This window comes from Peromyscus californicus, unplaced genomic scaffold (assembly GCF_007827085.1).
Source record: "Peromyscus californicus insignis strain IS unplaced genomic scaffold, ASM782708v3 Scaffold_4__1_contigs__length_199733344, whole genome shotgun sequence".
Taxonomy (NCBI): domain Eukaryota; kingdom Metazoa; phylum Chordata; class Mammalia; order Rodentia; family Cricetidae; genus Peromyscus; species Peromyscus californicus.
The window spans coordinates 63,566,226-63,578,310 of record NW_026294562.1 but is presented as its reverse complement, the minus strand read 5'-3'; the positions used below and the strand labels follow the sequence as shown (position 1 = coordinate 63,578,310).

The 12,085-nt window shown below is 49.9% G+C and overlaps 1 protein-coding gene across 22 annotated transcripts in view; it reads right to left on the bottom strand.

Moving 5' to 3' along the window:
• Cfap46 (cilia and flagella associated protein 46) overlaps positions 1–12,085 on the bottom strand; it is a 95,979-nt gene that overhangs the window by 44,696 nt on the left and 39,198 nt on the right. For all 22 annotated transcript variants that reach the window (XR_008222926.1, XM_052761173.1, XM_052761175.1 and 19 more), the window contains 5 exons: positions 9,975–10,106; positions 9,273–9,435; positions 6,710–6,797; positions 3,645–3,783; positions 3,214–3,397 (listed from right to left, as the gene is read on the bottom strand). Coding sequence is in view for 21 of the 22 variants with exons in the window: in XM_052761173.1 (XP_052617133.1) it covers positions 3,214–3,397; positions 3,645–3,783; positions 6,710–6,797; positions 9,273–9,435; positions 9,975–10,106 (706 nt within the window). In the remaining variant the exon portion in view is untranslated. The remainder of the gene's footprint in view (positions 1–3,213; positions 3,398–3,644; positions 3,784–6,709; positions 6,798–9,272; positions 9,436–9,974; positions 10,107–12,085) is intronic.

The window sequence follows — 12,085 nt, the reverse complement described above, 5'->3', positions numbered from 1 at the left end:
CCTGTGGGAGGGTGCGTCAGGGAAACTACAGCCGAAGATGCGGCATGGCACACACTTGGCCCATGTACAGTCCCGAGCTTTAGTGTGCTGACCTGCTGCACACTCCCTTCCTTTCCAGGCCTTTTCCTTGGCCCAGCCTCAAGGCATCACCCCCACACTTTTCAGGACCTAGAGTCATGGCCCTCTCGCCTCTAGAGCTGACTCTAGCTTTCCTGAGTGCTTGCCTGTACTTTCTCATTCACTGTGAAAAGAGTGTCCATGAGAGGCTAGTCCGTGCTCACCCCTGCATGAGGCTCAAAGCAAGAAAATCAAACATAAAAAAGTGCTGCAGGGATGGTCCCAGGTGGGGCATAGCAATCCGGACAGGGATGCTGTTGGCAGCGGGAACAGGCCTCATGAGGAAGTGGGAGCAAAGCTTCTGGGAGGAGAAAGTGCTACAGCATCCTGAGGGACAGGTGGGGTGTGAACCTCTGGCAGGATACAGGGCCTAAGGTGGCCCAGTGGTACCTGAATCCCAGTGGAGGAGGGAGAAGGCATCTTCTGGAGGTAAGAGGGAGTCCGAATGTGCCATGGGAGCCGTGACTTAGACAGAAGCTGTGCAAGCCTGGGGAAGCATGGGTGCCTCATAGAGGGGCTAAGGAGGGAAGGATAATCCTCTCATCATATAGTGTAAGGCTGAGTAGAGAGTCTACAGCTAAAGAATGAGGCTGGACCTGCCTCCCATACACTAACTAACTAAGAATGGACAGGCCCCCTGGATAGAAGGTCTGTAATCACAGAGTTCTCTGAAGAAAACAAAGAATGCACCTTCCGGACTTTGGAGGAAAATGATCTCTCTGATATAATATCATACACATAAGTGACAGAAGATGAAATAGACATCGACCTCATCACAATTAAAAACTTTGTGCTACGAGCAATACTAAGAAAAAAGTTCAGTCCACGAGGGCACAGCCTGGTGGCTCTTCTTTAGCAAAACACGGAGTCACCATGTGACTCAATTCCACTCCTAAGTACATTCTCAAGGGAACCAAGAACATAGGTTCACTTGTGCATGCAAGTTCACGGAAGCCCAACTCACCGGAGACTAGCGACATGAGAAACAGTGTAAGAGCCTGACAAACAGCTAACGAGCCAAGTGCATGTCTACCTATGGCGTGTTGCTTAGTCACAACAAAGAGTTAGGACAGTCATACAATACGGTGTGACTGTAACAGGATGAGATCATGATATGACAGCCACATGGTGTGCCTGATTTCATTCTGTGAACAGTCCGGAGCAGCACCCTGGGTCAGTGATGCCTGGCTGCAGGAGGGGTTGGAGAGGAGAGTGAGTGCTAACAGACACCATGTGGGACTGGGGCAGGGTGATGGAATAGTCCACAACAGATTGTGGTGATAGCCTTGAGAATAAACTACAGACTGTATTGTGCCAAAGGAAAGAAGGAAGGAGGGAAGGGAAGGAAGAGGAGGAGGGAGGGAGGGAGGGAGGGTGTAGTGGGTAGCCATTCCAGCTTTGATCTGGAAGTTCCAACCCCCATTGAGACTTTGGCAACTGTCATGCCTACAAGGCGGGGCCAAGGGAGGCGCCTGGAGACCTGAGATCTGGATCTACAAGGCGCTCTCACTTGGTTCCGGGACCTTGGACGGTTAAGGTGGGCCAAGCAGAGCTCCAGAGAACACTACTGGACTGCGATACACCTTCCCCAGACCCCGCGACCTACCTATCCCTTAACTTGTAAGTTACACCATTAAATAAATCTCCTTTTAATTACGTGGAGTGGCCTTAATAATTTCACCAATAGGAGGGAGGGAGGGAGGAAGGGAGGGAGGGAGGGAGGGAGGGAGGAAGGGAGGGAGGGAGGGAGGGAGGGAGGGAGAGAGGAAAAAGAAAGAGAGAGGGAAGAAGTGAAGGAAAGAGAGAGAGAGAGAGAGAGAGAGAGAGAGAGAGAGAGAGAGAGAGAGAGAGAGAGAGAGAGAAAGAATGAGAATTCAAGGGGCTGGGGAAATGGCTCAGTGGATAAAGTGCTTGTTGTATACATGTAAGGACCAGAGGCTGAGTGCCCAGAACCCACACATGACAGTGTGCATCTATAATACCAGCCAGCCTACAGCAAGATGGGAGGCCAAGACAGGAGAAGGCCCAGAAGCTTGTGGGTCAGCGACCTTGGTACACACGGCAGAGCACAGATCCTGCCTCAAACAAGGTACGGGGGAGGACTGGCACATGAGGCTGTCCTCTGACCTCCACAGGCGTGCCATGGCATGTGCATGCTCACGTTTGCACACAGGAGCACACATACACATATACACACACCACACACATATTTTATGCACAAGTACATTTAAATAATAAGTACATAAAAACAAATTTCCAAGATGAGACTCAAGGTCACGGAAGACAGCTATACCTTCGGTGTCCAGCTGAATGTGTTGAGCTCTCTGCTCTTCCTCGAGGCCAGCCTGGCCGCTTCCCCTTCTCAGGGGGCTGCCCTTCCAGTGCCCTCATCGAGATGCCCACATATTGCCTGACTCTGAAACCCAGCAGGGAAACTTGAGGATGACCAGTTACTTGGTCTCCAGGCAGGAGCAAAACACATTCATTAGTGTCAGGCCTCTGCAGCCACAACCCATGCCCTGAGACGGACCTTGGTCCCTTGTTGAGAGCTGGTCTTTGCAGCGCCCAGGACCTCACGACAGGAATATGCTAGTGCCTGGGAAACAGACCAGCCTTCCAAGGTGGCTCCTCACAGTTCAGACCTTTCAGTTCTGAGGCCCAGGACACCATTGGTCCCACATTCAGGACTCCAGGGTGCCCCGTGTGGGCCTCACTCCTGAGAACCACTGTCATTGACTCAGAAATCAGAGCGCCCTCCCACTAAAGTGCTCAGAATGCGATGTCTGTTTTGGCATTTTGGTAGTGGGGACAAGATCTGCCTGTCCCAGCCTGCTGCATGCAGAGCCCTGCTCGCTCAGCAATCCAGGGAGCCCAGGCATTTGCCTCAGGGCTCTCCCCTACTCTCTCCTTTCCAAGATGGGTGACTAAGGGATGAATCAGCAGAAGGGAGTCTCCAGCCTCAGCCAGGGCTTACTACACAGTGGCTTCCTCTGAGCTGACCCAGGAAGTCCCTAATTCTGAAGCTTTTCATATGATTATCTCTGTCACCAAGAGACAGATCCACCCCACCATCGCCAACATGAGCACCACACACACCTGCAGCGCCTGGATAGCATTTTGATAACAGGTGAGCTCCCCACAGATGTTCCTCGAGTTCTGAGCCAGACGGTACCACATGTGTGCCAAATAATCTTCGCTCTCATCCTTGAACTTCTGGATTTCCATGGTAAAGTTCTGGCCAAGTTTGGCCTTCACAATGACCATATGTTTGAAAATCAAGCTAAAGAATAGGGAAGGATGGGTCCGCTGAGATATTAAAACATTAAGCATACACAGGACGCACAGAACTACTGCTGCCTACGTTCCTGTTGGCAGGGATGGGACCAGATAGGGACGTAGCTGGGGTTTTGTGCTATGTATTTGGTTCTTCCTGGGGAGCTGAAGCCCTTTAGTGGAAAGGGACCACAGGGAAGCCCAGCTGAGGAGCACAGAGGGTATCCCGGGGTGCTCAGGGTAAGGGCCCTCACAGGCGGTGGGCTGTTCTCGGCAGCACTTGGACGGCCTCATCCAGCACCTTGAGGCCCATCTCCCAGTCATTCTGGTCAGCATGGCTGTGGAAGAGCAGGCTATAGAGTGCAGCGCGGAGTGTGAGGTCATCCTCAGACCCTGGGGTAAAGAAGAGATGGAGTCTCAAGGGGACTGGGCAGCCAGCTCCCTGCCAACGGACTTGATGCCCTCTGACCTCTGACTCCACACACCCCTACTCCCTCACACCCCATGTCACAGTCTTCCAGTCATATGCAGGTATGTATCAGAAGGCTAGACGTTGTCCTAGACGTTGTCCTGTAGTGCTGTGGGTAGATCAGTGTGGCCCCTGCCTGCAGCTCCGCCCCCCACCCCCCCAGGCCCGCCGGCCATGGCTCAGGTACTCCTCTGTCTGAAGGAACCAGCTCCAAGTGCCCGCTCTGGTCTCCACTTCTCTCCTCTACTGGCTTTCCCCCTAACTATCACGGAGTCTCTTGGTTGCCCAGCTCAGGGTCTGAGGGCCAGGGTCCCAGGTTTTTCTGAGTCCCCACGACCTCTCTCTTCTCAGAAAGCCTGATATTTTTCTTTTAATCTAAAAGTAAACAACATGACCACGAGGAAATGGAAATCTTGTCTTCCCTCTGTATGTTACATGTTCCCAGTAACATTCAGGGGAGGCTGCGGGCCTTGCCACCAAATTTGTCCCATATCCTCAGGGCCAACCCTGGCACTGAGTGTGTCGGCGGGTCTTGCTGGCCGTGGTCATCAGGGTCCTCCTTCTCCTTTTGTCATGGTTCTCACGCTGAGTGTTCTAGCATAGGGATGCTGGGTCAAGGATTGAACACACCCATGTTCGTGCCACATGCTGGCTGAGAGACGACACCATGAGGCACTGCTGAGGTTGGTGGCTTTGCTAGCTTTCCCCTAACCCAAAGTAGGCTGGAAAACCTGGCTAACCTCGGGTACTTGGAGACCTGATAGTTCCTCTATTATTTGAGCTTGTTCGCTGAACCTGCCAGCTGCACTGGACCAGAAGGGATACTTATGTGCATGCTCATTCCTAATCCTACATAGCCCAGACTCCACATCTTGGTTCCTTGTTGAGTGTATTGAAGTATACCATGTACATACCCCTGTCCATCTGATGCTTCACCAACCAATGGGGAAAAGACTTAGGGCAGAGACCCTGCTTGCCAAACCTCCCAGCCATCCAGCAGCAGGGACAGGGGACTTCCTTTCAGTACTGTCCTTACATGGAGACTTGGTTCCAAGCTCAGAGTGCATGCTGGGGAAAGGCAGCAAGGCCTGGGAGAGCCGAGCCCTGAGTCAAAGCACCATCTGACTAGCACTAATAGTTGATGGGTCTTTGACCTCCTACAGCTGACACACTGGATATGAGGATTTCCCACATTGTTATTCCTTAATTTTCTGCCTTTCTTACCAGTTGTAAATTTTTTTTTTGTCTGTTTGAAAATGTGCCTCTTTCTACAGAATTTCTGTTTGCCTGATTCTACCTTCAACAATACCTGGTGTTGTGTATCTGGAGTAGAAGGTGGTTTTGTTGTTGCTTGTTTGAAAGTTTTACTATGTAGCTTTGGCTGGCCTAGAACTCACTATGGAGACCAGGCTGGCTTCTAACTCACAGCAATTTGCCTGCTTCTATCTCCCAAGTGCTGGAATTAAAGGTATATGACACCACACCTGGCCCAGAATGAGAGGGTTGGTTTTTTGTTGTTTGTGGTGGTGTTTTGTTTTGTTTATATGTATGGAGTTTTCACTTGCACATGTATGACCGTGCCCATGGAGGCCAGAAGAGGGCATCAGATGCCCTGGAGTTACAGATGGTTGTGAACCACCAGGTGGGTACTGGGGATCGAACCTGGGTCCTCTGGAAGAACATCAAGTGTTCTTGACAGCTGAGCTATCCCTCCAGCAACAGAATGGAAAATTTTAAAGCCATGGAATTCCTGACCTAGCTTCTGATGGTTTCCTGGGTGATAGTAGTTTGACTTCCAGCTTCTGTCTGGCACCATAGTTAACAAACTGCCTCAACTAGTCCCCACATCCCCCTGGAGTCTGAGGCATCCCTGCTTTGTAGACTATGTTTTCTGTATTGTTTTTCTTGAAATGTTTGTCAATGTTCTAAACTCTGGGGGTTCAGTACGCTATTTGTTTACACATGCTTACACATTGTTTACACATGGCCATACTTTTGTTAATTTTAAATAAATTTTACCTGTGAGGAGACTCTAACATGCTCAAGGCAGGGTCCACTATTCTATCTCACAGTGCTGAAGAGCTGCCAAATACACACAGGGCTCTTGATTTTTGTTTTGTTTTATTTTGTTTTGTTTGTTTCCAGCTAGGGTTTCTCTGTATAGCCCTGACTGTCCTGGAACTCACTCTGTAGACCAGGCTGGCCTCAACCTCAAAGATCTGCCTGCCTCTGTCTCCTGAGGACTGGGATTAAAGGCATGCACCATCACCCAGTGACAGAGAATCTTACCATGAGAAGAAAATGCATCCTTTTCGAAAACTTGAAACGGTACTGAACGTAGTTCTGCTGGTCTATGGTTAGAGTGTTTCCCTTCATCATTCTGCTGAGGAGTGCATCTCCAAATGTTTTATAGTAGAAAATGTAATTAAGATGACATGAAGCTGGGTGTTGGTGACATACACCTTTAATTCTGGCACTTGGGAGGCAGAGGCAGACAGATCTCTGTGAGTTTGAGAACAGTCTGGTCTACGAAGAGAGGTCCAAGAGAGCCAGGGCTAGACAGAAAAACCAAAAAGAAGAGGAGGAGGAAGAAGGGGAGGAGGTGACTCATTTATCAGCACAGCCAAGGGTAGACTATGAAGGCTCTCCATACTGGCAGGATGGAGGACCCTGGGTGCTCTCTCTGCAGAGCAGGCTTCCGTAGGCTCTTAAGGGAAAACATCAAGCGAGAAGCAAATGGACTTGTGGGCATAGTCATGAGTGTAGTGCCTCATGTAAGGACACAGCATGTAAAACATGAAGTACTCTAATTTCCAGAACTCTCTTTCCCACTGGCCCACAGCTACCAACCTGGAAGGAACTGGCCTTCAGGTGATGTCCCTCCGCCCTGGAAATCAGCTGTTGGCCACTGGTGCAGAAGCAGAGTTTTCTCTGTCTCCTGAAGTGAAACAAACAAGCAGCACATGTTGGAGGGGACTGATTGTTCCTCCATCTTGTTTCTCGTTAGTATCAGTAAAAACAAACAAAAGACAGAAGTCGCAGCAAAATTTCAGAACTATCAAGTCACAAAATGTTAGGCACATACACCATACATGCCACATGCATACAATACCACACATGCATAACACACTGTGTTTCGTATTATACACACATCATACCACGCATAGACCATATCACGCATATACTATACACACCAAAACCTTCCATACCATACATACATAATTCCACAGCACACCACACCATACCACACACTCTCATACTATACACGACACCACATTCCATACACACCATAGTACAATACTACATAACCACACACATATGATATCATACATATACCACACCACAATACCAAATTGTAACCAACACACTGTGTGTGTGTGCGCGCGCACACACACACACACACACATATTATATCTAACATATACCACACCATATGTACACATCAAACACTATGCCATACATACAAACACACTCCACCATGCCACCCACGCTTCATACAATACACACTACATACCATACAACATATACCATGCTGTGGGCCGCAGGAATATATCATAAGAACTCAGCTGGTTATGGCAAAGTCACTACCTGGAGGAATCAGGGAATTCCTCCAGAGGAAGCCAAATCCCAAGGAGTTTTTGGTGTTACTTGGCTTGTTATATATCAGCTGTCTTCTGTTATGAAAATCATGTGTGCCTTCATAGTTTTCCCAATTGACTTTTCCCTAAGAAGGGCTAACAGTGTGGACTGCTCACTCTCTGGACATACACATTCCAGGCATTTGGAGAACAGCCTCAGGAAAGGTTTTCTCTGGAATCAGATATCTCCCCTAGCCACTTTCAAGGACTAAAGGAGACACCACCCAGGTGGTCGCCCAACTTCCGAGGACTAACAGTGATAACCACCCACAGGCGAGTCTCCTGACTTAAGGTAAATTCCACAAGGAGACACCGCCCAGGTGGTCGCCCAATTTCCGTGGACTAACAGTGATAACAGCCCACATACAAGTCTCCTGACTTAAGGTAAATTCCACAAGGAGACACCGCCTAGGTCAGGTGGACGTTAAGTAATAGCTTTACACAATTTAGCTCGGACCCTCCTTTTATATACGGGGACTTCCAGGGCACAAGGGGAGAAGAGAAAAGAGAATGGAAGAACTAGATGGGTAAGAACTTGAGAGGAACAAACTGAGATGGGGAAGAACTAGATTGAAGGGCTAGAAGAGAGTAGTAGAGGAATGAGATGGAAGCTGAGGAAGAGCCAGATGGGGAAGAACAAGATGAGGAAGAGCCAGATGAGAGAGAAGGAGACGGGAGAGGAGCTGATAGGGGAAAGAACTAGATAGATGAGAACCTAGAAGGGACAGAACTAGATGAAGGAATTAAGATAGAACCTATAGGGGACAGTAGATAAATATAGAGAGAAATCAGGCAAGAATGGAGCTAGACATGAGAGCAGAATAGAAGCTGTGTAGAGAGAGAACTATGACAGAATAATAAAGTGTATGAACTAAGGAGTTTCGTGTACATAGATTCATTTCTTTTCATCAAAGATTAATTATCAGCTGGTTGTAGATTCTTCCTGGACCCTGGGAGGGGACTATCCAGGGGCTGGACCCCCTTAGTCCCCGATAATACCATTCACATACCACATCACAGCACAACACACACACACACACACACACACACACACACACACACACACACACACACACACATCACGTATCTCACACAGCCCACATTATACACACATATACAGCACACAGACTACTTCCTCAACATAATCTAGTTTTTCCAATGACGTTCAATCAGTGGAATAAAAAAATAGAAATAAACATTGGGACATAGTAAAAGCAACGCCCAGAGGCCAGCTAACAGCTGTGAACACTGCCAATACAGAAGAAAGATCTCAAATCAGTAATCTGCCTTTCATTTCCAGACAACAGAAAAAGAACAAACAAAACTCTAAACCGGGGAGGGAAGAGATTAACTGAGAACAGGGGAAACCTTCTGTTTCAAAGTTGTTTAAAATGAAGAGGGAATGGGAGAGGATTCTGGACCGGGAGACAGGAGGTTAGAGGCCACCACTGAGGTTGGCCAGGAACCTCCGACCAATCCTCTCTGGGATCTGGAGAATGCTGTGCTGCCCAGCAGGAGAAGCTGTGAAGGTGCTCTCTGGTAGAGGTCATGCCCAATGTGGCTCATGTCTTGTTGGGGGTCATATCCTACGGAAGCCATGTCCCATGGGGGCTGTGTTCAGTGAGAGTCATGTCCCACAGGGGCCCTATCCCAATCAAGGCAGCCCCCAAGGCAGTCAAACTCTGTGGGAGCCCTGTGAGGCTGTCTTTTCCTGTGAGTCTGGCCGGACCGGAGGGTAAGGGCTCCTAGGACCCTAGCCGGTGTCCCTCTGGCACCTGCTTCTTGGTGTCTGTCTTGTTGATGATGTTGATGATCCGCTGGAGGGATCCCTTGGCCTTTTTCCTGCTGCTTGGTGAGGACAGAAGCGGGAGCCATGTGTTCCAGTAGTGTCGGGCGGCCATCATCACCAGGGAACTGCTGTCTGCCAGGCCCCCAAACCTGAAATGACATGCCTCATCCAAAGCTATATAACCTGCTCAGGCTACACCTTTCCCCAGGTACATCCAATCCCGAAGTTTCTGGACTTTGTAGAGAAGGAGTGCAATCAGGGTGGTACAGCTTTGGTACTGTATGGCAGGCACCATGGAAGAGTAAGCCTGCCATACCTCCTCCTTGGCAAACTGTTTGGGCCAGGTGCTGCCCATATCACAGGGCAATGATCAGCACTTCTGGCCTGGCCCTTGCTGTGTCTACCTGCCCCTTGCTACTTAGGCCCCTGTATGCTTAGGGACCCTCCAGACAGCCTCGGCATCCACTTAGCTCACAGCTCCATTGGGCTTCTCCCAGTACTGCCCTTGGATGCCCTGGTGTCTGTGAGCTTGGCTGCATGTCAGGATGCAGCCAGAGGCTCACTGGTACCACCCAGTTTCTTCCCTGGGACTCAGGAATGCCCCCACAGCATCACTGTGGCACCACACCAGTTTCTGGCCACACCCCCCCACATACCCACATTGCCAGCACATCCCCCAGTTGCGTACCTGGCACTCTCTATAAAGGCCTTGGCTGCTGCTAGCCGTAGCTGCTTCCTACCCTTCAAGTTTTCCATGATGCTACGGCCCTGGATGCAGGACACAGTACACAGCATTTCTGCTGCCAGCTTGGCATCGGTCCTGGAGAGGGCACAGAGTGGTTTAGGGGAGAGGTGGGAAGTGGTACATGCTGGACTCTACTCACTGTGAATGCTGTCTCTTCACCCACGGCCCTGCAAGTGCTTCCAAAGATGGAGGTGCATTACCACCCCACCCTGTGCCTTAGGGACCCGCCCAACTGATAGATGATACAGGGCAAGTGATTCCACCTTCTGAGGCCTTCTTTGCTGGGGAACTAAGATGCCCACATCTGGCCTGGGTATCTTGGACATTCATTGAGGGGATGGTCTCTCAGTGCTTGCATTCACAGAGACACTACACAGCAAGGCCCATGGCAGTTCCTAGAGATGCCCACCCACAGAGAACTTCTGGGGATGTGGGAACCAGCTCTGTGGGTGCCTAACTGATGGGCACTCTAGTACCCTTATGAGTGACCCCAAACCAGAACTAATTGTCAGAGTCCAGTGAACCCACAGAACCATGAGACAGACTCCTTAACTGGCTCTTAGCCACTTGTTTGGGGTGGGTTTCCATCCATCCATGGGCCAGTAGAACTATCTGTTGGGTTCTGTCTTCAGCTAGACTCTGTTTCCTGGGCAGAAAGTCTTGTCCCAGGCACTCTGCTCTCTTCACTCAGAGGGGCACATCGGCCTGCAGCACCATATCAGAGCAGCACCGTAGCTCCCCAGACACTCTCCTGGTTCCCAAACCTGGTGCAGCTGTGGTCTGGGCACATGCAGAGTGGGGGGTGGGGTGGGGTGAGGTGAGAGGGGAGGGCATGTTCCAGCTGCTCAGCTCAGCAGCACAGATTTTATTCTTTGAGTGACATACTTGTTCTGGGAACATTTCCTTTGGGTCCCGGGGCTCTAGAAGACAGGCACCTGCTTGCTGGAGCAAACAGCCAACTACGTTCCAAGGAGCCAGTGGAGGAAGGTGCATCTGACCCTTAGCCTGCCAGGACCTGCTGTACGATGGGAATTGTGGTCTGAAGGTAAATGGAGGCTGGGTGGTAATTAAACCCGTCTTCTTAGGTGGTAGGCTGGTGTAAAGAAGGATGTGACACTAGCCTGGCGAGTGACAGTTGGAAATTTTGGCCCTTGCAGCCAGCAGGGTGCAGTGACAGCAGTCACCAGGAGGGGGCAACATCGGTCTACAAAAGATCTTCAGCCGCCCGCGTGAGGAACATTACCGCCTCTAGGTTTCCTATTGCTGTTTGTATGCATGGGCATCTTCGCTTCATTTATTACAGGGGTTTCCTTTATAAATTGGATTTGAGTTATGATCGCAGATGGAAGAGAGTATGCTAGTCTGGCCTGGTGCTGTGTGGAGCTCTCCTCTTGTGCCCAAGCAGGGAGTGGCTGTGCACAGCAGCACAAACGGCGCACCGCAACCCTTTCTGCAAAGATGCCCAATTCGTTTACTTCTTCTAAGGATAATGTCTGAGTGACTGACAGGGATCTTGCACGGGGTTGAATATGACCACCGTCTGCCAGCGCTTGCCTGACCCCACAGGGTGTGACTTCTAATCTGTAGCCACCTCATGTTCCTGGCCCCTCCCTACCTTGGGGCCTTGCCAGTCTTGCCCGAAGAGCCTATGGAAAGTGGACTTCAGCTACTCTGCCCTCCAACCTCCCCTTCCAACTCACTATTGGATCTAAGTAAGAGGGGGGTTAGTGTGGGTGAGATGGTCCAATGGTAAAGGTCCTGCCTGCTAAGGCCAGGGCACTGGAAGACATTGTTTTTAGTCGCTTTTCTTGTAGCTGTAACCAAATTGCTGGTAAGAACAATTTAAGGAGGGAAGGGCTTATTTTGGTTTACAGTTGAGGGGATATAGTCCATCATGGTGTGTGGCGACACAATCTTATGAACATATCTCTTCCATTCTAAGAGACTGGAACTTTTGCTGGACCTCACAGGCAGTCTTAACCACTGTGAGGTCACTTAAGATTTAAGACTGCTATCCCACTGTGTGCTCAAGCTTTTTTTTTTTTAACCTGCTT